The sequence below is a fragment of the Podarcis raffonei genome, chromosome 12 (genome assembly GCF_027172205.1).
Source record: "Podarcis raffonei isolate rPodRaf1 chromosome 12, rPodRaf1.pri, whole genome shotgun sequence".
Classification (NCBI taxonomy): domain Eukaryota; kingdom Metazoa; phylum Chordata; class Lepidosauria; order Squamata; family Lacertidae; genus Podarcis; species Podarcis raffonei.
The window spans coordinates 29,110,053-29,137,118 of record NC_070613.1 but is presented as its reverse complement, the minus strand read 5'-3'; the positions used below and the strand labels follow the sequence as shown (position 1 = coordinate 29,137,118).

General features: G+C 43.5%; 1 protein-coding gene and 1 non-coding gene across 3 annotated transcripts; one reads left to right on the top strand and one right to left on the bottom strand.

Moving 5' to 3' along the window:
* The first annotated feature begins 625 nt into the window (after nt 1–625).
* ASNS (asparagine synthetase (glutamine-hydrolyzing)) lies at nt 626–14,510 on the top strand. 2 transcript variants are annotated; one of them, XM_053359617.1, is made up of 12 exons: nt 626–817; nt 2,329–2,595; nt 3,482–3,719; nt 6,881–7,066; nt 7,696–7,797; nt 8,040–8,167; nt 9,547–9,673; nt 9,988–10,094; nt 10,719–10,819; nt 11,295–11,376; nt 11,766–11,921; nt 14,136–14,510. In XM_053359617.1, exons 2-12 carry the CDS (start codon nt 2,347–2,349, stop codon nt 14,343–14,345), a joined length of 1,686 nt encoding a protein of 561 aa, XP_053215592.1. In that variant the 5' UTR covers nt 626–817; nt 2,329–2,346; the 3' UTR covers nt 14,346–14,510. The 2 variants fall into 2 exon arrangements, with proteins under 2 accessions (XP_053215592.1, XP_053215593.1); XM_053359618.1 differs by having other exon boundaries at nt 627–749.
* Nucleotides 14,511–22,698: 8,188 nt separating this feature from the next.
* On the bottom strand, nt 22,699–22,776 carry TRNAK-CUU (transfer RNA lysine (anticodon CUU)). Its single transcript has one exon. It is a non-coding gene; the product is annotated as a tRNA-Lys (tRNA).
* Between the last annotated feature and the right edge of the window lie 4,290 nt (nt 22,777–27,066).

The window sequence follows — 27,066 nt, the reverse complement described above, 5'->3', positions numbered from 1 at the left end:
CTAAGCTCCTGAAGAGGCCCTTTATATGTCCAGCTGTCCTTTGTCAACAACAAATTGTCGCTGTTTTTTGTGTTGAATATATGCTATATGGTAATTGATGGACCTAATAGGTATCTAAAGCCATTTGCACATGACAAAATATGTACTGGTATTTTATCAAAGTAATTGTTGAACTGAAACACAATTAAGAAGAATGTAGGCACCCTATGTATAGAAATGAGCAGGCTAGCAGGTAGGGCCCATTACGTACATCTCATAGGATAAGTTTTATTTTATTTGTTTTTTATCTTATATTTTGGAAATGTACATCCCGTTTTTTTTCTTTACAATTTTTTGGGGGCGCCCAAGAGAGTGGGGCCCTAAGCTATAGCTTGTTTAGCTTATACGCAAATCCGGCACTGCCAACCTCTCAGGGTTGTTGTGCGGGGTGACAAAACTGGGTGGTGCTGGTGGTAGGCCGGATATATACACAGCCTCGTGAGAAGAGCGGGACTAAACAGCTACAGGTGATAAGAATAGCGGGCGGCCACCCCCTTGACACGCCGCTAGCCAACCCGCCCAGACTGATCTGCATCGCCTCCGCCCAGCGGGACCGGGAAGCCCAAGCAGGAGGCGGGGCGTAGCGCGGGGCTGATGAAATCCGCCTGTGTGTTACACGAGGCCGGCGCAGGCAGCGGGCGGCTTCCGCTTGCCTCCTTCCCGTTTAAGTCCTAAGCGGGCAGCACGAGGTTGAGCGGCGGAGCTGGCCGGTGGGTGCAATCTCTTCTGGCTTGCTGCGGAGCTGTCATTTCATTTCCCGGTGCAGGATCACCGACAGGTAACGGGCGAAGCGACGAGGGGAGACTTTCTTGGAGTCCGGCTTGTACCTGGTCCTTCGTTGCTATTCTCGCCCCACCCCGGCACACTTTCTGCAAAAAGAGCTCAGGTGCGTGGCAGGGCGAGATCCAGCATTCAGACGGAGTGTGTGGTAGCTATTATGGAGATGGAGGGTGGGGTGAGAGGCAGGTTCTATGCTTAGGCGTCGTCAGGAAACGAGTTTGTGGGGCGTGTCATAATGCCGTTATACCGATCTGTGATGTGAGCACGTTAGCAATTATGTGAAAGGTCTGTGGTCTCCTCTGCTCCCTTGCGGAGTTGGCAAAGGTTCAGAAAAGGTCAACCAAGCCACTTGACAGGAAAGGTTGCAACATTTGGGACTATTTCGCACCTGTTGAATGTCTGGTTGTCATGCGGTTCTTACAGGTGCTTGGGTATGTTGCCAGGCAAAAAGAAAAAGGAGTGGTCCCCCCACCTTGATTATGTTAGACATTCTCTTCTGATAGCTATCCTTGAGTTATAACTAACTTGTGGTCCTCCATATGTTGTTGGAGGACAGCTGCAATCATCCCTGGGTGGTCGAGGCTGATGGGAGTTGTAGTCAAACAACATCAGGAAGAGCCCCCTTCTCAACTTCTATGAGTAATATGTGCTGAACTGCAAAATGACTAGAATCTTTTCTCTGTAGTTTGGGGAAAGAGTATAAAGTGTAAGAGTGTAGAAGTCTGCCCTAGGGATACTCTCTTGTCTTCTCCCCTCCCCATATGTTAACCTTTCTTGTCTTCAGAAATTAAGACTTATTCCAAATCTTGTCATTCACTGCGAACCAAGTCCTTAGCATAAAATGCTCCTTAGCATACCGGTAATTATTATTTATTTAAGATGCGTGCCACTGTGATATTTATTTTAACAGTGCAATCCTATAAACACAGAGTGGGTGGTATTCAACTAAGTTTTATTCAGAGTTGAAAGTAATGGACCTACAGTTAGTCACGTTCATTAATTTCAGTGGGCCTGCTCTGAGTAAAACTTACAACTGCTCCAGAAGTAAATCCCATTGACTTCAGTGGAACATACTCCCAGACTGGAGTTACAAAGTGATATACCTAGTGTTAGTCATACTTTGCATGGGTCTGTTCTGAGTATGAGTAAGTGTTGGCTATCACCCTTCACTGTCTGAAGAGTAAAACTTTGGATAGTGTGAATAGTTGTGTAATACTTTCAGACCCTCCAAGTTTTTCCTGTTGGCTTAGCTGGCAAGTGTCCATGAATCTTGCTTTCCTGGATGAAGGACAAAGAAGGGTGGCTGGGTGTAGAAATTTTACAAAGGTTAAATGTACATTTATTGTTCTGCCCCCTTGCCTCTGGTGCTTCCCATCACTGGCACAAAGCACCTGGAAGCTTGTCCAGAAGGCAGTGCAGCCGTTGGGCAGAACATTGTGCTACCCACCTTGCTCTGGAGGTCACTGGCTTGTAACTGAACTCAGGAACTTTGCTACTTTCCCCCAACAGCCTTGAGCAGATACCACCATGTGTGGCATTTGGGCCCTTTTCGGAAGTGATGAATGCCTCTCCGCTCAATGTCTTTGTGCAATGAAAATAGCCCACAGAGGTCCAGATGCGTTTCGGTTTGAGAACGTCAATAGATTCACTAACTGCTGTTTTGGCTTCCACCGTCTTGCGATTGTTGACCAGCTCTATGGAATGCAACCCATACGGGTGAAGAAATTCCCTTACTTGTGGCTGTGTTACAATGGAGAAATCTATAACTTCAAAAAGGTAAACGACAACAACCACCTCAACGCTTGCTTCAATGATCTCTTTAGAGCTAGCTTTGCATGTTCAAAATATTTATTTGTTGTTTTAACGAGTTTTTGTAAGCTGCTTTGGAAGGACTTGAGCTGAAATGCAGCATATAAATAAAAATTGTTTATAAACAACACCCCCCCCCCAATTTGGGAATTTGGGCTGGCCATTTTAAGTAACTGTAAAGCATTAGTACAGAAGCATCATTTATGTGATGCAGCAGTTAGGGTGTTGGACTTGGACTTGGGAGACCAGACTTTAAATCCCCACTTAGTCATGAAGCTCAGTAGTTGGCATTGGGCCAGTTATTGTCTCTCAGTAACTGGGTTATTATGAGGGCAAAATGGAATGGCAGGGGGCAGAAGAACCATATTTGCTGTTTTGAGCTTCTTGGAAGCAAGGTGGCATACAAATATAATAATAAATAAAAATATAAGTTTGTGCTACAAAATATTTTTTGCTTTGGCTCCGTGTTTAAAATGTTCAGTAGAAATATTTGATAGGATCCCTCCTTTTTAACCTTCACAAATGCACTTCTCTGAACGCATTCAAAGCTTTTTGTCGTGAAAGGTGTAGGATGAGGGGAAAAAACTTTATCCCAAGCTTAATTCATGAGATTGGATATTCTGAGACAGCAGCCCCTTAGTTTACTTTTTGAATCATTCAGATGGTTTAGTTGCATTCCGAAGAGACAACTGCACATCTTTCCAGCACCTGTTGACAAAACTAATCTATGGCATTTGAATGTTAATGTATAATTATTTCCCTTTTAGGGTGTAAAAATGCCTTCCTTTCATGTGTGCCTGACAATATGCATTGGTTTCATTCTTAAAAAAACTCATTTCTTTCTCTTTTGTAGCTGCAAAAGAAGTTTGAATTTGATTACCAGACCTTGGTTGATGGAGAAGTAATCCTTCATCTTTACAACAAGGGAGGAATAGAGCAAACAGCCTCCCTGCTAGATGGTGTGTTTGCATTCATTTTGCTTGACACAGCAAATAGAAAAGTGTTTCTGGGAAGAGATACATACGGAGTCAGACCGTTGTTCAAGGTCCTGACAGATGATGGATTCCTGGGCGTCTGCTCCGAGGCCAAAGGTAACCTCAAACTCTGAATCTCTTTTGAAATTGCCTTCATGTGGTACAGATATTGCTGCAACTTGATCCTGCCACAATAAACCTAATTGTTTAATCTCTTCTCTTTATGAAAGATGTTGCTTCATCTCACTTTTATGAAAGTATGTTTGCCCTGAATGAAGTAGTGTCTACTTGACACCTTGCTTTGACCAAATTTGTGACAGCTTTCAGCAGTACTTGCAGTAATTATTTGGTGCCTTGTTTTGGTGCGCACCTTAGCTTTCTGTTTGTTTTATCCCATGATAGAAATATGTAGGATGTGATCAAGTTTAAGATGGGTGTGATGGCTTCCAGACCAGTTTTCGCTCTGTCTCCCTCTGCCCCCATTCCTCAAATTCTTTATGGTGTGTATGCATTTTCACACTAAGCAGTATAAATAATGGAAGACCCATCTCACTGTCCAGCGCCACCCCTACACGGTTGCACTTATTCACTCAGCATAGTGGGATACGTCTAGACAGAGATAAGGAGTTACTCAGAAGCCTCCTCTTGCCTGTACTAGCCTAGCACACACAGTATCCATGCACACACTGCAGAAGATGGAGATAAGTTTGTCTATACTCTACGGCAGGTGTGGGGAACCTTCGGCCCTCCATATGCTGCTGAACTACAACTTTCATCATCCCTGGCCTTTGGCCAGACTTGCTGAGGCAGATGGGAGTTGTAGTTCAGCAACATCTTGAAGGCTAAAACTTTCCCTACCCTGGTACTATAGAGATCTCTCTGTGCTTGAGCGTTACACCTGTAGCAAACTGAATCGAGCTTCTAGTACTAATAAGAGGAAAATATGCCTCTCCTGGTATGTCCCACGGAGGACCTTATGGTCTTCAAACAAAACAACTTGGAGATCCCGGGCCATAGGGAGGTTAGGCTGGCCTCAACCAGAGCCAGGGCTTTTTCGGCTGTGGCCCCGATCTGGTGGAACGCTCTGTCACAAGAGACTAGGGCCCTGCGGGACTGGACATCTTTCCACAGGGCCTGCAAGACAGAGCTGTTCCACTTGGCCTTTGGCCAGGGCACAGCCTGACCCTCCCCCTTTGGTAATTCTTCACAGAGCTCTAGCCCAATGGTTGCCATCAATTTGATTTGAACTGATTTTATAATGAATTGATTTTAGAATGCTGTATTATTTTACTGTTGTTAGCCGCTCTGAGCCCAGCTTTGGCTGGGGAGAGCGGGATATAAATAATAATAATCAAAGAGTGTACAGTTTCTTGTGAACAAGCAAGATTTGTTAGTATGCAGGTTGTTAAAAAAATAAGAGATAGGTTTGCATGGTTAATTGTCAAGCTGGCCCAGCCATTGTCTGCTTAAACCGAAGGGGCAGTAGAGGCAGGAGGAATTCATTGAGGAGGGAGGCTGCACGGCAGGGCCGGTTTAGAGAGGGAAGCTAGAATGTGTTACATTTCCTTGCTGAGAAGCAGCAGGGGTATCTGCATCAGAGCTGAAGGGAGAAAGAGAAACTCTGTAGCACAAATGTGAGCTATTCTAATGCAGGAAAAGCAGAGAGCAGCTCTTCTTCAGCAAGCTGTGCCTGTTGAGGAGGCTGTCCTCTAAACCAGGGCAATAGAAGGAGAGGGGGCTGTTACTGGGGACTCTTGGGGATCAGCCCCCTGGCTCATGGAAAACAAGGTGCCTCTTGTTGCAAGCAAGCAACCAGAGGAAACACAATGAGTGGAGGCTGGGCCATTGTAAATACCCTTGAGCCCTGCATTGCATGGAGCTATTGTTGTGACAAAGGGAGCTGTGTGCCTCTTGTGGAGCTCTGGTTGATCAGAGTATGAAAACAACAAAGACGAAAGGGAAGCCATGCCGACTTGAATTGGCACCATCTAGGCAAGGGCTGAACCACAAATATTTGGGGAAATAACTCCTTCAGGTTCGGGTCATGTGAAGAAAGTGGAGGTTTTTGTTTTTATTAATAGAACACGAGACAGAGGTATCTAGTATACTGAGGGACCAATGCATCTCAGCTTGTGCGTCACTGGGTTCTGTTTCTCTGCAAAGATGGCGAGTTCAGAGGGTACCGTCTACAAAAGTGTAGTGAGGTGCTCTAACTCCTGGGGATGGGGAAGATGCTGTCGGACCCCATCAGCCCCCAGTCAACATGGCCAGTGGTCAGGAACGATGGGAGTTGGAACGTAGCAACACTGAGAGGGCCACAAGCCTTGACTAATGAGTGCTGATTCACTTACTGGCAGTGATTGTGCCTCCGGCATGGACTTTCTCCAGCAGGGCTCTCAGCAGGTCGGATGTGTGCAGGGTTTGATTAGATTTGAGGTCGGGTGAGAGAGAAAGACATTTGCATTTACTAGAGTCATCGCACTGATATGTGTACTTGTCTCCTTTATTGATAGACAAAAAAAATTGTGTGCCCTCCTTTTGCTTTGCACGTTTCCCCCTTCGTAAACTGTTCAAAATACAGTGGTACCTCTGGATGCGAACGGGATCCGTTCCAGAGCCCTGTTCACATCCTGAAGCGAACACAACTCGCATCTGTGCGGGTCGCGATTCGCCGCTTCCGCGCATGCACTGACGTCATTTTGAGCGCCTGCGTGAGCGGCAAAACCCGGAAGTAACGCATTCTGTTACTTCCGGGTTGTCACGGAGCACAACCCGAAAACGCTCAACCCAAAGCTACTTCAACCCGAGGTATGACTGTAGATATAAGTCATCTGCATCTGGCCATGCTAAAAGAAGAGAAAGGGGTATATGTGTAATAGTAGCTTTCAGCACCCTGGTGCCTTCCAGATGTTATGGATTACAATTCCCATAGTCACACACTCTTTCATGTTATATTAGACAGACAGACAGACAGATAGATAGATATAGATGATACAGATATAGATATATATAGGGTGTGTGTGTTGCAGTTTGGTCTTGTAGGTGGCTCCTCTATTTGCAAAGGTTGAAAGCTACTGTCTCCCTATATATCTTTTTCCTAACCTTGTGCTGGCCCAGGGTTAGATTTGCTACATTTCTTATAATGCTGTAGTTAGCTGTTCCAGTTCTGAAAATTTCTGATGCTTTGACAGTGCATATTTTATGTTACATGGGCAAAAGCTAACACCATTTCTGCCTTCTCTCCCCCTGTACCCCACAATGTCTTGTTACATATTTAGGTCTTATCAACTTGAAGCACAGCATGTCCCTTGATCCCAGAGTGGACCCTTTCCCTCCAGGACACTATGAAGTGTTGGATTTAAAGCCAAATGGCAAAGTTGCATCAGTGGAAGTGGTGAAATTTCACAGCCCTAAAGATGAACCTCTGCATGCTGCCTACAGCGCTGTACAAAATCTCCCCTCGGGTAACAGCAAATCTAAAATAGTCTTCTTCCTGCCTTAGTAAAGGTGCAAATTTACTGTTCTAGGGATATGATGCCTTGAGGCTTCGTACATTGCTGTTGGGGAATAGACTACGAATTATCAAACCATGATTAAATTATGTGTTTCTGATGGAGAACTTTATGTTCTGTCTAAACAGTCTAATTTCGAAAAGCCAATGTGTGGGTAGAGTGCTGGGTTCAAATACTTGGAAGATTCTGCTTTAAACAAGCCATAGTTCCCTGTGACATGCAAACCCAGGGAACTGCGGCTTGGAAACACCTCACCCTCCAAATGTTGTTGGATTACAAGTCTCGTAATCCTTGACCATTGGCCACGTCTGAGGCTGATTGGAGTTGGAGCCCAACAACTTCTTGAGAGCCACATCACTGGTATGGAGAGCCAGGATGGTGTCATGGATAAGGTCTTTGTCCACGATCAGGGAGACCATGGCTCAGCCATGAAAGCTCACCTTGGGCCAGTGGCTATCTTTCATCTTAACCTACCTTGTAAGAAAATTAAAAGCAGAGGGTGAGGAATACTTACATGCCACCACCAGCTTCTTGGTTAAAAGGTGGAGTATTAATAAATGAATCTTTTTTTCTCTTGATAGGTTTTGATGTTGAAACAGTTAAAAGCAACATTCGGCTTTTGTTTGAAAATGCTGTCAGAAAACGTTTGATGGCTCACAGAAGAATTGGCTGTCTCTTGTCAGGTAAAAAATAATGTGTTTTATGATTACCATTACCTTTCACTAATACAGCCACAACCTTACTGTAGGTGCATGGGTCCCCATCCCCCCAATATAGAAACAATTTAATGGAAACCATTAAACCAGACCATAAAATGCAGGCAACATTTTTTTTTGGCAAGTAATTCTGACTGGCAGGTGGCTGGATACGGCACAGAAAGCTACATGTCCCTGGTTAGGCATAACTGCTAATGATGTTTTGACAGGCGGCCTGGATTCTAGCTTGGTTGCTTCAATGCTAATCAAATTGATGAAAGAAGGAAACACTCGCTACCCATTACAAACCTTTGCAATTGGCATGGAAGATGCTCCTGATCTGCTGGCTGCCAGAAAGGTATAGTACTATTTTAGTTCAGAAGGCACAGGCTCCACATTCACCTGTATCACACTCTATAGAGAACCAGCAACCTCATACCTGACACTGATCAAAGAAACCAATAAATTAGTGCAGTTTTGAAATCCATGGTTAAAACCAGCACAGCTTTGAAAGGTTTGGTCTGCCATTGTGATTCAAAATGGTGTGCGGTCGTACTCAAACATAGGTGAAAACTTGCTCCTTTATCTCAGGATCCATATTGAAATTTTGGTTACAATATGTTTGGAAGTGTGTCTAAACACACAGCAAACAAACATCTTTCCAAAATGTGTAGTAGATGATACTGACACAGGATACGTCATGTTGAGAATCTAGACTTTTTTAAATGAGCAAGTTTGTAGCCCACTACACTGAAGGCACGATTCCTTGTTGACGTGAGCTGGGCTTCTGATCTATGGGTGATTCACTCATAGTGCTGCCCCAGATGATTTCAATGATAGACCTGGGACATAGGAGAGTAAGGTGGTTGTTAAGGTATCCTGAGCCTAAGTTGTTCATGCCTAGTACAGTTAGATTCGGGACAGGCAAAACAGAGAGCTTCTTCACACAATGCATAATTTAATTGATGGAACTCACTGCTACAAGATGCAGTGATGGTCTTTTTTAAAATGAGGATTAGACATGTTTGTGGAGGCTACCCAATTAAACATGAAACCTCCATCTTCAGAAGATACCACTGAATGACATTCGCAGGAAGGCGGCTTTAATGCCCTGCCTGTGAGCGTCTCAGATATATACAGTTGGCCACCCTGGGATGCTGGACTACAAAGGCCTTTTGGTTGGATCCTGCAGGGCTTTTCTTTTTGCACCAGCGCTTTGCATAACTCATTGCTCTACCCCATAACTAGCAGGAGCAAATTATATTGTACATAATTAAATAGGTTGGTTTGCAAAAGGAAAATAGTAGAATTCAGCTTTTCTTGACCTGGACTTGAGATTATTTGGGGGTGTAGATTTTTTAAAAAAGAAATAAATAGATTGGTGTGTATACAGTTGTATCTCAGAAGTCAAACGCATTGCGCCCCAAACGTTTTGGCTCCAGAATGCTGCAAACCGGTTTGCGAATGTTCTTTGGAATCCGAACATCCGGCGCAGCTTCTGTGGCTTCTGATTGGCTGCAGGAGCTTCCTGCAGCCAATCAGAAGCCGTGCCTTGGTTTCCAAACATTTTGGAAGCCTAACGGACTTCCGGAACGGATTCCATTCAACTTCCGAGGTACGACTGTGCTGCCTTGCCTAACCATAAGCTTCTTCTTCATTCTAGATGCAGCTTAACTTTGGCCTTGAATCCCAGTTGAGCCACTTCGCAGGTCACTTAATATAAATTCTTATTAACAGGTAGCAGCTTACATTGGGAGTGAACATCATGAGGTCATTTTTAATTCTGACGAAGGTATTCAGGTACTAGAAGACGTTATACTTTCCTTGGAAACCTACGACATTACAACTGTACGAGCTTCAGTGGGTAAGATACATATTTTCCCCCCTTCTTCCCCTGAGAGGAAGGTGCTGTTGAAGCAGGTCCATCCTTACAGGCCCATTTTGACACATGGGCGGGGTTTCCCACCTGTCAGTCACCTGATGTCACCCCTCCAGAATGGGCCTTCCATTCCTGCTATAAAGTGAAGCTTACAAAGATACGAGCGCCTGTCTTTATCTCTGAAACACCTTTCTTCAGACGATACTGCTTAAGTGGCATGTTAGGGGAAGCCTTGGCCTAAGGATGTAGTTTGGGAAAACAAACAAAGTTGTTTTTTGAAATGGTCTCTCCATGACTAGGCATGTATCTGGTCTCCAAATACATACGGGAGAAAACGGACAGCGCCGTCATTTTCTCAGGAGAAGGCTCAGATGAGTTGACGCAAGGATACATCTATTTTCATAAGGTAAAATGCTTGTTGTGTTTCTCAAATAATGCTCATTCTTGCCTGTGGATGAACACACCACAATAAGAGAGCAAAAGGCGAAAGATCTATACGATCTGAGGTGAAACCAGAGTACACCTGAAGGTGTATAATGAAGGCGCCAGGTGAACTTCCCTGGGGAGAGCATTCCACAGACGGGGAGCCACTGCAGAGAAGGCCTTGCTAGGGATGATGGGAGTTGTAGTCCAAAAACAGCTGGAGACCCAAGTTTGGGAAAACACAGGTGTACACAGACTGGCAGCAGCTCTCTGCCTAGTGCTCTCCTAGCTCTGCCTGAAAATGCCAGGGATTGGAACTGGAGCTTTCTGCATACAAGGCAACTTCTGTGCTATCGACGTCACATCCATAGCATCCATTTAAAGCACGTAACTTTCCCCCAAAGAATTCTGGGGACTGTAGTCAGTTAAGGGTGCGGGGAATTGTAGCTCTGTGCAGGGTAAGTTACAGTTTCCAGGATTCTTTGGTGGATGCCATGAGTTTTAAATGGATGCTGCAGCCCTGTGTCCTCTGCTGATTTACGTTTGCACGTGTTAGCCCAAGTTCCTTGCCCAGGAAGGTCATCTTTCTCCTATGTCCTTGATGCAGGCACCCACCCCAGAAGAAGCTGCAGAGGAAAGCGAGAGGCTCCTCCGAGAACTCTACCTCTTCGATGTCCTCCGTGCGGACAGGACAACAGCTGCCCATGGGTAGGTCTGCTTTGTAACGCTATATTGCAGTGTCAATGGGACAAAATTAAAGATGCATTGCCATTGCTTCTAAGGTAGATGTCAAACTTGGGGTACCTTTTAGTTTTTCAGTAATCCGCAATGAGTCTCCAGGAAGAACTAAAAACAAACTACGGTCCCTATTTAAAGTTAAATTGAAATCAATTCTTTAACACTGATTCTCTTTGGTGGTTTGGGGTTTTTTCAAGAAAGAGACGAGAGAGCCTGTTGTCCGGTAGGTGGCGCTGTTTATAGCCTAGCACAGTGAGAAGCTTTTGAAATGTATAGACGTCGCACAAGGAAAAATATTGCATTTAGAGCTCTGTGCAAGTGTCTGACTACAAATGGCTTTAGGATTTCTTAGTTGTAACTGTAAGTCTCTTAGATATATTCTCGTACAAAAACAACATCTACTTATAAGTTTAATAAGTAGCTATTGATGTTTTCTCTTTTTCAGTCTGGAAATGAGAGTTCCATTTTTGGACCACCAGTTTACTGCTTATTACCTGTCTTTGCCAGCAGAACTCAGAACACCAAAGGTAAACTATGCACATATAACCCAGCTAGGAAATTTATACTGTAATCCCAGACAGGTTTACTGAGAGGTTAGCCCTATTAAATTCAGCGAGGTGCCTTCCTTATTAAGCATGTTTAGAAGTTCAGGCTTAGGCTATGATCACCAGTGGACACATTGATGAAAGGTTGAGTCTCACCTGGGAGATCTATTTAGAATTCCAGCTTAATACACCAAACCGTATGATTGACTTTGACATTTACCTCTCTAACTTCATTCTTAAAATGCTGTGTTGTGTCTGGCACTGTCTAACGGAGCTGCTTCTGAAACAACGGATTGTGTTTCTAGTCTAAATCTTTTTTATATTTTAATGTCAGTCTTTTGGTGGCTGATATTTGTGGTATCTCTTAACAGAATGGAATTGAGAAACACCTTTTAAGAGAGGCCTTTGAAGATACCAACTTATTGCCTAAAGAGATACTCTGGAGACCCAAAGAAGCCTTCAGCGATGGCTTAACTTCTGTCAAGAAATCATGGTTCTCAATCCTCCAAGACTATATTGATACTCAGGTACACTGTTACATCTTTTATAGTCTTCCACAAGTCTGAAACTTATAGAAGTTGCTTTTTGTGTGTGTCTTTCAGGTGAGTTCACATATTTATACAGTTGACTCACCATTTACGTGGGGGTTATGTTATGCCCCCATGCATGCATAAGTGAAATCCACATAAATGGGGAACACCTTGCTGTGCCTACAGCTCACGAGGAGACCCTCTGTGGAGCCTGAAGGAGACACCCTCTTTTGGCTCCGGAGAGGGTCTTCTCACAAGCTGGAGAGGCAGTGTGGTGTAGTGGTTAAGAGTGGTAGACTCATAATCTGGTGAACCAGGTTCGATTCCCTGCTCCTCCACATGCAGCTGCTGGGTGACCTTGGGCTAGTCACACTTCTCTGAAGTCTCTCAGCCTCACTCACCTCACAGAGTGTTTGTTGTGGGGGAGGAAGGGAAAGGAGAATGTTAGCCGCTTTGAGACTCCTTCGAGTAGTGATAAAGCGGGATATCAAATCCAAACTCCTCTTCTTCTCTTCTTTGCTGAGATGCTTCAGGTCTCTCCCCCCACTTCGAGGGGTTAGTGGTTCTGGAGCCAAAAAATAGACCAGAGGCAATTGTACTTCATCCAGCAGAGCTTTACTGCTACTGAAGGCAATTGAGCATAATGTTCACAAATCCAATACATTCAGGATTGGCAGAGTCCATAAGACTGAATTTAAACTTACAGTAAGGAAGTGGCGCCCGCCCTGTAGAACGCCCTCCCATCAGATGTCAAAGAGATAAACAACTATCTGATGTTTAGAAGACATTTGAAGGCAGCCCTATTTAGGGGAGTTTTTAATGACTGATGTTTTAATGTATTTTTTTTATCTTCGTTGGAAGCCGCCCAGAGTGGCTGGGGAAACCCAGCCAGATGGGCGGGGTACAAATATAATAATAATAATAATAATAATAATAATAATAATAATAATAATAATTATAACTTATAATAAGACTAAACCTTAACACCATATCATACAGAACACCACACCAGAACAAAGAGATAGAAAGAGAAAGTGAGAAACCCAGGCCCCTCCCTCCTGGCCTGACTATTATAGTCAGCATGACCTTGACAGAAAGCATAACAGAACCAGTTTAAACCAGCTGTACTCAGCTTCCCAGAAGGAATAACCCAAACATCAGAAACCTTCTGCCTGTTTCTTACACATAGAAAGAAACCTTCCAGAACACTCTTGAACTCAGTAGAATAGGAAAGATCTCCACACATCAGACCAATACTTTTTGTACTAAGTAACACATGTGAATTGAATGTGTGTAAATTGGGGTGGTGGTGCCTGTATATCACTTTGTACATTGCACACCACCCTGACTACCTAACAAAGAAAAACCAAGTTCTCTTCCCTCTCCCATTTTATCCTTGCAACAACTGTGTGAGGTAGTTAGTCTGGAAGATAGCAACTGGCCCAAGTCACTTGCTGAGAGCTCTACAACTGAGAAGGGATTTGAACCCAGCTCCAAACCCCCATCTTTGCTTGAAGACTGCTAAACTAGCACTCTTACACTTGTGAATGATAATGCAGATGTGCCAATCACTTGTGAAGTGGTAGCTGTGAGATTACACCCAAGGATGCTTCCCTCAGCTGCAGTGCTGGCTTGCGAAACAAACTCCATGGCCTGTTGTGTTAAAGAATTTCAATCAGGGGTGGGGAACCTGTGGACCTCGAGTAGTTGTTGGGCTCCAAAACTGATCACTGTCAATGTTCAGAGATGATGGGAGTTGGGCTTCAGCAGTCTCTGGAGGGCCACAGGTTTCCCATCCTTTTCACAAGTGAAGATCGCTTGGGTCTTGCTTTGCTGGCAGGTAACTTTTGTACCGGGAGCCTCTCATACCCAGTGTTACTTGGGAGTTCTAAGAAACCAAAAGTTCAGTGCAGTTTTGAAAGTTCCAAGCCACCATCTTGATTGAAGATGCTGTCCTGTTGTATCCAGACATAGGCGAAAGTTTCCTCCTTGATCTCAGGAATCCCTCATGCAAAATTGAGTTACAATATCTTCAGAGGTGTCCAAATGCATTTCAAACAAGCAGATTTTCCAAAATATGTAACAGATCTGTCAGGAAAACATGGACTGATTTGGGCAGGGGGAGTCATAAACTTGGATAGCTAGTCAAAAACTGGGATTTATGTTTGCAGTTCTCACTGTTTCCATTTTCTTTCCCTTTTGTGCCCATAGGTTGATGATCTTCTGCTGGAGAAGGCAGCGGAGAAATTCCCCTTCAACCCCCCTAAAACAAAAGAAGGCTATTACTACCGCGAGATCTTTGAGAAGCATTTTCCAGGCCGCTCCGACTGGCTCCCTCACTACTGGATGCCGAAGTGGATCAAGGCCACAGATCCATCTGCTCGCACTTTGAAACATTACAAATCGGCTACGAAAGAATAGACGTTTCTAACCTGTTTTGAAGTTGCTCTGTGGGTGGTGGCTTGTGAGCCTATAATTGTCCTTAGCCTAAAAGAGAAAGCAAAAAACCCAAAGCATTTTTTTAAAAATAAAGCAATGTGCAAATTGGGATAAAATGGGACTGTACTACTGATTTAAATGACAGCACAGTTTAAATGACAGTTTCTGTTTATGCTTAAGCTGCATTTTACACCTAATACACTCCAAAGTAATTATTAAAACCTGTGGGATCACTCACTGACTGCTTTTCTTACTCCTGGGAAGAGGCCCTTGTGGATTGATTCTGCCTCTGTGGTGGAAATAGCTTGATTGTCATTGGGTATTAACATACCTTGATTTGGAATTGGATGGGGGGGGCACTCTGGGCGACTTCCAACAGAATATTAAAAACATGATAAAACATTAAAACTTCCCTAAACAGGGCTGCCTTCAGATGTCTTCTAAAAGTTAGATACAGTGGCACCTCGGGTTACATACGCTTCAGCTTACAGACGCTTCAGGTTACAGACTCCACTAACCCAGAAATAGTACCTCGGGATAAGAACTTTGCTTCAGGATGAGAACAGAAATCGTGCTCTGGCAGCGCGGCAGCAGCGGGAGGCCCCATTAGCTAAAGTGGTGCTTCAGGTTAAGAACAGTTTCAGGTTAAGAAAAGTACAAATTAAGTACTTAACCCGAGGTACCACTGTAGTTGTTTATTTCGTTGACATTTGATGGGAGGGTGTTTTACAAGGCGGGCACCACCACCACTGAGAACACCCTCTGCCTTGTTCCCTGTGGCTTCGCTTCTTGCAGGCAGGGAACTCCCAGAAGGCCCTTGTAGCTGAACTTCAGTGTTTGGGCTGAACGTTGGGGGTGGAGACAATCCTTCAGGTATACTGGGCCGAGGCCGTTTAGGGTTGGGCTCAACCTGATGGTGATTTTGTTGCTGGTTTTGCTTTCCTTGATCAAGTATTTGCAAAGAGAGATAAATAAGGGCAGGCAAGGAAGAGGTGTTGCTTTGTATTCAGGTCTAGTTCATGTGTGTCCCAAGCCATAGACAGCTCTGTATGCTTGTTAAACCCCTGGAAAGATGTAACATGATCCTCTACATACAAGAGCGGCTTCCAGCTGCGACTTGTATGACTGCGAGAGCATCCTCACCCACACCTGCTGAGAGTGAAGGAATCATTGTGGCTGTTCTGGTCAACCTTGTGGGTATTGCATTGTCTTCCATACCATTTCAACAACTGGCAAGAGTAGCACTCTGATGGTGACCCCATCACCAAGATGGGGATGGAGCTGGGTGGGGTGATGTGGTGAGAGAACTGGGCATCAGGTTGATTGTTGCCCTGCATTGGAAGGAACCAAGGGCTGCCACCATAGAAATGATGGGAGTTGGAGTCATAGGTGCTGGGGCCCTGGGTGCCCGAGCACCCACAAAATTCCCCATGAAGGGACCAGGCACCCACAAATTTCAGTGTTGAGGCCACGCACGTTGCAAAGGTAAAAAAAGGTAAAGGACCCCTGGATGGTTAAGTCCAGTCAAAGGCGACTGTGGTTGCGGCGCTCATCTCGCTTTCAGGCCGAGGGAGCTGGCGTTTGTCCACAGACAGCTTTCCGGGTCATGTGGTCAGCATGACTAAACCACTTCTGGTGCAACATGACACCATGACAAACCAGAGCTCATGGGAACACTGTTTACCTTCCTGCCACAGTGGTACCTATTTATCTACTTGCACTGGTGTGCTTTTGAACTGCTGGGTTGGTAGAAGCTGGGAACGCGAGCTCACCCCGTCGTGCGGATTTGAACTGCCGACCTTCTGATCAGCAAGCCCAAGAGGCTCAGTGGTTTAGACCACAGCGCCATCCGCATCCCTATGCACGCTGCATGGCACCCACAGCCCCAGGCACCCACGGTCACGGGGCCAAGCCTACAGACCTGGTTGCTCAACAACATCCAGAAGGCCCAAAGACTCTTGTTTCAGGAACGCCTGAAGAATCAGGCTGCAAGCCTATACCTACTTAACTGGGAGTAAGCTGCAATCAGCTCTGGGGGGTTTGTTACTTAATAGAAATGGAAAGAGTTGTACTCCTTATCAGTTTGAATCAGATGGTTATGTTTTCCCTTAGCAATAACCATTGTAACTTCAGTACAAAAAATACCATGGTTTTTTTTCCTTTTTGCAGATTTCCAAATTCTGGTGGTAATAATAATAATAATAATAATAATAATAATAATAATAATAGGTAATTATTGTACAAAAGCATTCACAGTCTAATATAAGCACCCTAAACATTAAGAGTTTGAGGACAGTTTTACACAAGCTGGCAAACAAGCCATAGCATATTTTTATTAAAATGTTTAGAAACAATTGAATTCAATTCTCGTTAATAAGAGTTTCCCCCCCACCCTCTTTTTTTAAAGGGATTATTTTTTCTGGATAGTGCAGTATTCTGTCTTTCCCTGATTTAAAAGCAATTTTGAAACCACAAGGTGGCACCCTAGAACTTTCGGATAATATTTATAGAGTGGCATTTGTACAACCTTGGTTACAAGAAGATTTGCACAGCTGTATAATTTACAGTGTAAGTCTGCAGTCAAAGAAGTGGCTAGTTTCATTTATTTAATACATTCATACTCTAACTTCATTTAGGCCTAGTGTCTTTGCAAGGCTGCCATCAGTAGATAAGACTGATATAAACAGAAAATATGAATTAAAGTATTTTGTGTATGTAATAATAAAAATAAAATTCATTATTTATATGCCACCCATCTGGGCGGCTTCCAGCAAAATGAAACATGTACAATAGGGTTTGGCAAATCTATCAGTTTTGGTTTCTGTCATTTTTCCAGTCTTCAGGTCAGTTCTCCACATTTCTGCTTCAGTTGGTGAATTTAAAGATAAAATAAGAAGTCCTAATGAAAATTCATCTGTGTCTTTCTACAAATTTCTCCTAATAAATACATTTTTTCAAAACATTTTCTCTTAATACAGCACATTTTAATATATATTATTTTTCCCCTAATATATGAATTTATATCTGCACTTTACCTTAGTATATGCATTTTTGCAAACACGACTTGACTGGAGAACTGCTCTGTATAATTCAGAGACGTGCAAATTTTGAAGGATGGCTGTATTTCGATTCGGGTATTCTTTTGGAATGAATTAGTTTTGCCTTGAAATGCAAACTCAAGTCGGATTTCTCCTGCTATCCCTAGCCGTGTAATGATAAAGAGAATGCTCTTCCTTAATTGCCATTTGTTTGCCTTGCTAACAAATGTTGCATCATTTCAGGGGAAAGAGTTTCAGACCTAGGAACATGTGGGGGGAAAAAGAGGGTTCTATTAACAACAGCATATCTTGGAGAAACTTCGTGGGCCCCCAAACCTTTGGAGTTGCATACATGCTTATTTTTAAAATATTTGCCTGAGCAACCCCCCCTGCACCTCACTGCATGCTGTGCTCTTTTACCATTAACTGGAAGTGTGAGAAAAAAGTCTACAGTTCTAAACCTGCTAGTATTTGGTCTAGTCTACTGCTTGGGCCAGTGAGGGAGGATTTTTTTGGCAGTGTCTCTGGGTACTGTGAAGATGCCAAGTGCGCTGTTCTAGCACACTTTAGCTTGAGAAATCCTCCTTTGCAAATCATACAGAACATTTCCTCTCTTCTCGCTCCCCCCCCCCCCGTTGCACACAATTTTTTCTTTTCACCTGCAGGTGGCAGTATCTGTTCCATCATACCTTGCTTTTCTTGTTTTAAAATGAAACATTGGGTTTAGAGAACCAATTTTGTTCATATTTTTAACCACACCAAACCAAATCTTGCTAGCTTCTGAGTTAGATGATAGCCCCGGCTTTAACAAAGGGGGAAGATATCTTAGATATTGTACAAATGCTATGTGCAATATGGGATATTTTTAAAAAACCAAGCCGAAAAAGAAAAGCTTATTCAATTAACTGTGGGGGCGCAATTATTATGCAAGACTATATGCCTTGTGCCAGAGATATTTTGCAAAGGGTGATGAGTCGGTGTTATTATTCTACATCATTATTCAGTGCTGAAAATAATTTAAATAAGTAATCCCTGATAATGGAAACTAGGGAGATCTTACAGTCTTATTACTTTACTATATTGAGTTGTTGCGGTCCCGTCCCCCCCCCCCCCCGCTCTGCATTGCCTTGAATTCTTGAAAAAAGCAAAACCAGAAAGGTAGATGAAGAAGCATGGGAAGAAAGGAAGAGGAAGATAGTTTGTTTGGTATCCTGCTCTCAGAAAGCAAGATGTTAGGCAGGGGAAAATAGGGCACAGGTTACAATGAACCAGGGTTGGTGCTTGTTTTGGGGAAGAGGCTTGGAGTGTGGAATGTTAAGTGGGAGGGAGGTTCTGAAAGGACCATTGAACAACATTTGGGGTAATGGGGAGAAATTAGTCTATTGAAAGAGGAGGAGGAAGGACAACATGAGCACCCAGGGTCTGGAGTGTGGTTCATTTGATGAACCACAACCCCCGGTTCCCCTTTGTTAATGAAGATCACGTTTCTAGAATTTGTGGAACCTGAGATGTGAGGCAAAATGTAAGTACATAGGAAGAACCTCCTGGACCAGTTTAATGGCCCCACCTGTTCTCACAGTGGACAACAAGATGCTCATGGGAAGTCTTCAAGCAGGATATGAGCTCAACAGCAGTCTGCCCAGCTGTGATTCCAAACAGCTGGTATTCTGAGGCAAAAGGTAAAGGTAAAGGATCCCTGGACAGTTAAGTCAAAGGTAACTATGGGGTGTGGCACTCATCTCACTTTCAGGCTGAGGGAGCCGGTGTTTGTCCACAGACAGCAGTCGGGGTCATGTGGCCAGCATGACTAAACCGCTTCTGGCGCAACACAACACCATGATGGAAACCAGAGCACACGGAAACACCGTTTACCTTCCTGCCACAGTGGTACCTATTTATCTACTGGAACTGGTGTGCTTTCGAGCTGCTAGATTGCCAGGAGGTGGGACAGAGCAACGGGAGCTCACTCTGTCACAGGGATTCAAACTGCCAACCTTCCAATTGGCAAGCCCAAGAGGCTCAGCGATTTAGACCACAGCACCACCCACATCTCTTTTTATTCAGAGGCATACTGTTTCCAACAGTGGAGGTAGGCCATAACATGAGGAGATTTCACCCCTCCCATATCCAAGAATCTCCTGATGAGTCTGCTGATTCTCCAGAGAGGAGGGGGCGTGTTCTGCTCTCTACTTATTCAGCTCCAGCACCACATCAGTCAGTCAGTCAGTCAGTCAGTCAGTGAGTGTGTCGGAGAGAGAGAGAGTGAGTGTTAGAGATCGTGTGTATAGATAAGGTTGCTGCTAAGAGCAGCTGCAGACACTCAGTGCAGTTCAGCATTCATTTATGCTTAGACTCCATTTAGCTCTGTATATAATCTGTATGATAGTTGTAGATAGAATAAAAGTAGTTATTCTACAGAGCTGCTCTCCGAGTCGTTTATACTCTGCTATACTCTGCTATACTCTGCTATACTCTGCTGTGCGACGACTGTCTTCTTGTGGGAGTGAATCCAGTGCTCACAACTCTAAGTTGTGAGTCCACAGCACTTTGACCTGTTCCTGTGCAGAAGGTGGTCTCTGGAAGTGCTACCCAGCTCGCCTAGCCCAGTCAGGGCTGAAGTGGATGAGTCCAGTTGGTGACACTGGCTCAAGGGCGATGCTGACATAACATTCATCGCCAGTAGCTGTTTATAGCCTTGTCCTCTGTGAATCTGTCTAATCCTCTTCAAGTTGGCACCATTCTCCTCCTTTGTTTTGAGAGAAACTTGCCTGCTCTTACCTTTATAATAAGAATAATAATTTTATTATTTATACCCCACCCATCTGACTGGATTTCCCCAGTCACTCTGGGTGGCTTACAGCACGTATTAAAACATAGTAAAATGTCTAACATTAAAAGCTTTCCAATATCTTTCAGTTATGTATTCTCGTTTATTTGAAGCCCCTTTACTTACCCCTGGAAAAATTACCGTAGACTCCCATGGCAGAGGGTGCACAGCAGATAAGATGGAAAGAAGTAGGTTTAGGAGATTACTAGTTCCGGGTTTTGTTTTCCTTCAGCCTCAACTAAAGACTTCGGGGTTCATCCTGGGCGATTGTCAGGAAAGCTCATCCCTTAGTACCTCACCCTAATGAAATACCTTCCCCTATACTCACAGTGTTGTTGTTTGCCTAGCTCATCCTGTGAAAAGTTCCTGTTAGCTTAAATGTTAGGGGTTTTTTTAGCTTATGCAACAAATTAACCTTGGAGCTTTTTGAGAGAAAATGGCAGTTCTGTCCTTACAGTTATAATAATGTGGAAGGACAGGACATTTTCAAGAACCGGCAGTTAACACCTTTCTCTGTTCAAATGGCCTTGGCTGTTCGAAAGAAGCAAAAAGCTTTTCACATACAATGACAGCATTGGTATGAGAGAGACAAAAAATAAAAAAGGCTTTCTGCATCTTTCAAGAGTGCACTTTTGCCATTCTGCTTTACCTCCTTAAGCAACTTCAGTTTTTATGGTTCTGGTGGTTTTTCTTCTCTTGGGGAGGCGGGGGCAGGGAGAAGCTGGGTAAGAAGCTGCACACACACTATGCATTTAAGGCACGTTTAAAGAACTTTCCCCAGAAGAAACTCATTTGTTAAGAGTGATAGAGTAAGCTACAGTTCCCAGGATTCTTTGGGAGAAGTGGCAGCAATGTTATTTCTGAAATGGAAGTACTAGTTCTTTGAGTACCAATGAGGTTTTTCTCCTTTCCATCGAAAGGCTTAAAGAATCTGTGTTTGCATGCATTTGGCAATGTAAAGATGTATTGAAGTGGTAGTATTTGCGTTTTTTATTTTTATGTGTGTGCATATTTTACATGTCTGCATGCCCTCCAACATTTCTCCAGTGAAAATAGGGACGTCCCCTACCTTAATTATAATTTTACTATTTATACCCCACACATCTTACTGGGTTGCCCCAGCCACTGTGGGCAGCTTCCAAGGTATATAAAAAGATAATAAAACATTAAACGTTTAAAAAACCAACCCTATACAGGATTGCCTTCAGTCAGCTCAGGGGGTCAGATAACTCCATACCCTCCAACATTTCTCCAATGAAAACAGGGACATCCTAAGGAAAAGGTTGTCATTCTGGGATCAAATCAGAAACCAGGGTGGCTTTTCTAAATCAGGGATGTCCCTGGAAAACAGGGATACTTGGAGAGTCTCTTTGTGTTGTTGTTGTTGTTTTAAAATGTGAAATCACATGTACAGACAAAAAAAAAAGGAAACATAATCAAAGCTACAAAATGCAAGAGCAGTGGAGGGGTTGCATTTTCTGAATAAACAGAGTGGATAAGATAGAAAAATAAAAGCACACCATGAATGCCAAATTTTGCAATATCGTATTTGTATATCTGCATTTGACATGTCAGAAATGAAACCCCACCAAATGGCATATAAATGTTCTGTGTCTTCCTTACCCTTAGAAGAGCGTAATTGATATTTATTTATTTAAACAATTTATGTATGCTTAGCTAAACTCGAAGCGGTTTAAAAGATACAATACAAAAACGTCAATCAAAATGCCTGTGGGGTTTGGTTTTGTTTTTGTTTTTTGGGTAAAGTTCCTCAGTAGATGCCAGAAGTTCAGTAGGGAGAGGACCTATCTGGCCTCAACTGAAAGGTGCTGGGTTGGCAGAGCAAGGTGTGACAAGACTCAAAGCTTTTGAGCATGATTTGTCTATTTGATTCCTGACAATTCGGCTCCTGACTCCTTCAGCCCTCTCCTCTCCTGGACACAGCCCCTCGGATGCCTTGTCACTTAGCTCCCCGCTGCCTTCTCCATTTTGCAGGTGCCCAGGGATGTGAATTGACACAGCTGGAGGTGAGGTTACCTGTCAGTAGTTAACAGATGGTGCTGTCTCTGTAGATGATAGTGGAAGAAAGAATGTCAGCAGGGTGTGAAACTTTTTCAATTCGCCCCCCTCCCGCAGGTCTTCGCAAAACATCAAACACACATGCACAATGAAATCATGATGTTACCCATGTTAACAGAAGGGCGAGAGAGAATGGTGAGTGAGGAATGTGTTTGGTGAGCATTCAAGCGCATGTCAACATCTCAGAGGGAAGCTGACTGAGTCATTCATTGCCCGGAGTCTAAAAATCAATGTGGAATGGAAAGATCTTCAAAAGATACTGGGGAAAGTACTGTTGAGGGAGGGTGGGAGTGGGTGGGGGGGTGGATGGCTTAAATGATGTCATGTTCCAATTTCTAAGTAATATAAAATCATAGAAATGTAGAGTTGGAAGGGACCACAAGTGTCTTTTTGCTCAATGTGGGGCTCAAACCCACAACCATGAGATTAAGAGTCTCATGCTCTACCAACTGAGCCAACTCCAAGACGCAAACTTGTTTTGCATGAATAAATGAAACATAGGAAGCTGCTTTTTACTGAGTCAGACCATTGATCTAGTTTGATAATGTTGACACTGACCAACAGTGGCCTCCTCTATCCTTTCACTTGACACATTCGTGGGTTAGTATTCCTCTGGGTTGGAGAGCTTTTCTCACTGCTCTGTGCCTTGCAAAAATCCAATTTTAACTGCTGTATTGGATCTTATCAGACGCGTGGAAAACCTGAAGAGAGATTTTGCTTAACTGAGTTTCAGTTCTGCAGGTAAGTCTGAATTTCTGCAAGGAGTAGCCATGTAGCAAGAGAAAAGCTCTCAGACCTGGGGGAATTAATCAGTATGCAATACAATCAAAATACAAGTCAAACAAATGTGTGGATGAGCCCAGTGTCCCTCCACTGTTTTAGGCACGAGTCTCTCCCCGCCCGACCTGGAGATGCTAGGGATTGAACCTAGGGCTGTCTGCATGCAAGGCCGATGCTGTTATGTATAATTGTTTCATTGCACACTGAAATGGAGAATGCCTGTATGTATATTGCTGAAGTGTTTAACACTGGAAAATTCCATTGACGCATACTGAAGCTCTTTGAGCTCTTAACAGGCTGATTATATAATCACAGAATTGTAGAGTTGGAAGGGGCCGCAAGGATCATCTAGTACAACCCGCATAATATGCATGAATCTTTAGCCCAACATGGGGCTCGAACCCACAACCCTGAGATTAAAAGTCTCACTGAGCTGTCTCCATGTTATTAATTAAGAGTGTGATAATTAGCTGTTGATGTTCTCCGCTAGCTCTCACATGGTGTTTATCTTTAGATCATGTGAAGGTCATTCAGTTACAAATCTTCATCTTGAATGTAGTTGCCTGTTAGTCTATCTCTGGAAGTCACAGAGAACAAAGAATGTGATAATTATACCTCTTCAGGAGCACATAGCCTTAAGCTGGAATGCAAACTATTGGGAGAGACAGAGCTTTGATTTTTGCTCTGGTCATACTTATGTTAGGTATTTCAAAAGAAGAACCTATGGTTGGACAAGCATATGCTTTATATAACTTTCTTATATAACTTATATAACTTATAAACAATCATTGATTGTTTTGTACCTGTTTTGAATAAGTTCTGGTTAGTAAAGCTTTGAATAATATTCACAGGTCTGGACAATGTTTTATTCCAAGAGGAGTCAGTTTTTATGTATCCAACTGCTTCAAACTGTGCAATATTAATATCTACAATAGATGCTCTACTATTGAGCTGTGGTCCTTCCCTTTGAGCCGTAGCAACTACCAAGATGCAGAGAAATAATGGTGTAGTATCGTTTCGAATTCTTTGCAAACTAATTCCCAGATCTCCATATTCAAAATGTATAAGACAACAGTAGCAACCTGTGTCAACCACATCATATCCTATCAGCAAAGAATGTGGCTGTCCTTGTGACACATGGAGAAACAGCTGGGTAGCAATAGTTGAGTTTTGCATGCACATAAGTGTGTGTGTGTGTGTGTGTGTGTGTGTGTGAGAGAGAGAGAGAGAGAGAGAGAGAGAAATGGGGAACAGTCAAAAAGCAATAAATGGCTCAAATTGAATCCTGTCTCATGCAACTGAGTTATTGGAGAGGCAAGAATGAAACTCTTACCCACTTAGAAAGGCCTGCTGAGAAATGACCTTTAATTAAAAGTCCTCCATTAAACTGGGGCCTTATGAAATCCTTTACTCCTTAGAACAGAACAATCATGGAGAAGCAGCAAACATAAAGCAATCTAAGCTGGCAATGCAATGTGGAAGAAATGCCAGGGCAAGTCACACGGGTGAGAAACAAAGAGCATAATTGATCAGGAACGTCTACAGTACAATTGGTGAGCTCCTTCCATGTGCATGTTACATGACAGCCTAAGGGCCCCTCCAGGTTTGTATTCTGCAACATGTCTCTGATGAAATAATTGTGCATGTAGCAGTGGGTTTATTACTCTAACCATTCACACACAAACCATTCTGCTTTATTAGCTGTTCTGCGATGGCTCCCCAGTGTCACTGCATAATTGCCAACCGGAGGGATGCTCTTGTGTTAACAAAACTGGGATGGAAAACCAAAGCAACCCTGAACACTGGTGATAGAAAAAGTTGCTTTTTACAGGTTGGCTCTGAGCAGCCAGTCACAGGAGTTACACTTAGCCTGGGGGTTAGAGCTGATCTAGGTGTTAATGGCAGGAAGATGAGGCCTGTCAAAGTAATAAAATACTACAGGAATTGTTCTACTTCCTTGCTAGACAACGATCTTCCCTCAGGTTGAAATAAAAAAATTAAAATAAAAAATTGCCCAGTAGCACCTTATAGACCAACTAAGTTTGTTCTGGTACAGTGGTACCTCAGGTTAAGTACTTAATTCGTTCCGGAGGTCCGTACTTAACCTGAAACTGTTCTTAACCTGAAGCACCACTTTAGCTAATGAGGCCTCCTGCTGCCGCCGCGCCACCAGAGCCCGATTTCTGTTCTCATCCTGAAGCAAAGTTCTTAACCTGAAGCACAATTTTTGGGTTAGTGGAGTCTGTAACCTGAAGCGTATGTAATCTGAAGCGTATGTAACCTGAGGTACCACTGTATAAGCTTTTGTGTGTGTGCACACTTCTTCAGATACACTTCCCTCAGGTTGTGTATTGAAGGGGAGACTCAATCTCGCCACTTAAATATGATGAAGGATTTAGGAAACTAGGGGATCTTGAAGGGACAGGCTAGGCAGGGTAGGAACCAAGGCTTTTTTCAGCCCTAACTCACAGGAACCCAGTTCCGGTGTCTCTCAAGTGGGCGCCATTGCCATTCTAAGAGAACAAAGGAGGCATTAATGATGAGTTCCAATACCCCTTTTTCTAGAAAAAAATAGCACTGGCAGAAACGCCACAGGATGCATATAGGTGAATATTTATGGGGGAAATATAATCAGTAGGACAAAAGACTGCAAGATGTACAATTTGTGATAGCTGTTTGTAAAGCTGGAATGCACTCTTATCTCTACACTCTTACCCAAACTACAGTCAACCTTTGCTCCTGAATGTTCCATTAAAAATCCATCATGGCAAGAAGTTTTGCTTGTAAATTTGTAGCATCCTTGAATCTATATTGAGGTACACAAAACACACAAGTATTCATAATAGTCCAAAGCTATGCGTGCACTTAGGGAATAAATCTCTGTACCCATGAAGGACACGCGCTAAAACGTCTTTTAAACATCCACTCGTTTTTCCCTCGTAGTCGTTGAAATGTTTCCACTTCACTGGTTTGAGAGGATAGGTAATTGCTTTAGCTCTCTGGAAGTTCCAACCCCCACCCCCCGCTTTGTGCAAAAATAACCTATATTATTAAAAGCAAAACTTTTCACAGCTGAATGTTGGAGGTAATCCAGGTTAGGGAATGTGGATCTATGTTCCACCAGTGCTTATGTGCTCTCCACAGAAAGCAACAAGTTTGTTTGTTAAACTCTTGTCAAAATACCTCCCTCCCACCCTCTTTTATAACACTTAGGACTTGGCAGTTGGTCACGTTCCTCCCCAGGCATCTATGCAGTAACCCACCCCCTTCTCAACCTGTTCAGTGATTTCACCAGTTCTACAGGTATGCTGATCAACTAGCAAGTAACAGGGCTGATGAACAGGAGAAGCTACAGCTGCCCTCATCTCTCATTGTTTTAAAGGAAAATCAATGTGAAGGGCCCCTCCAGGACAGGTGTTGGGTTCAGAGTTTTTTGCTGGTGTTTTGTGCAACATATCATTGCTGCCATTCTAGTTCATGAGTTGTGGATTTATACTGGACCATCCACACATTGCTCTGCTATAGTAATTTTGCAATGCTTCCCCAGTTTTACTGCATTATTGCAATCTGGAAGGGCTTTCTTGGGCTATACAGTGGTACCTCGGGTTAAGAACTTAATTCGTTCCGGACGTCTGTTCTTAACCTGAAACTGTTCTTAACCTGAAGCACCACTTTAGCTAATGGGGCCTCCTGCTGCGCCTCCAGAGCACGATTTCTGTTCTCATCCTGAAGCAAAGTTCTTAACCTGAAGCACTATTTCTGGGTTAGCAGAGTCTGTAACCTGAAGCGTAAGTAACCTGAAGCGTATGCAACCCGAGGTACCACTGTAGTGGAATGAAAGCAGAATAATGACCAGGAGTGCCAAACTGAATAAAATACTTTTTTGTGGGGGAAGCAGGTAAACTCTGTTTCACAGAATCAATCACATCACACGGCACATGCAAACCATTTGAATGGCAATGCCTGTCAACTCAGGGGA

Bases quoted from the DNA above. Each gene is read 5' to 3' on its own strand.
- ASNS (XM_053359617.1), top strand. From the start codon at position 2,347: ATGTGTGGCATTTGGGCCCTTTTCGGAAGTGATGAATGCCTCTCCGCT. The intron at 3,720-6,880 runs GTAACCTCAAAC...TTACATATTTAG, and splicing joins CGTCTGCTCCGAGGCCAAAG to GTCTTATCAACTTGAAGCAC. The intron at 9,674-9,987 runs GTAAGATACATA...CTCCATGACTAG, and splicing joins AACTGTACGAGCTTCAGTGG to GCATGTATCTGGTCTCCAAA.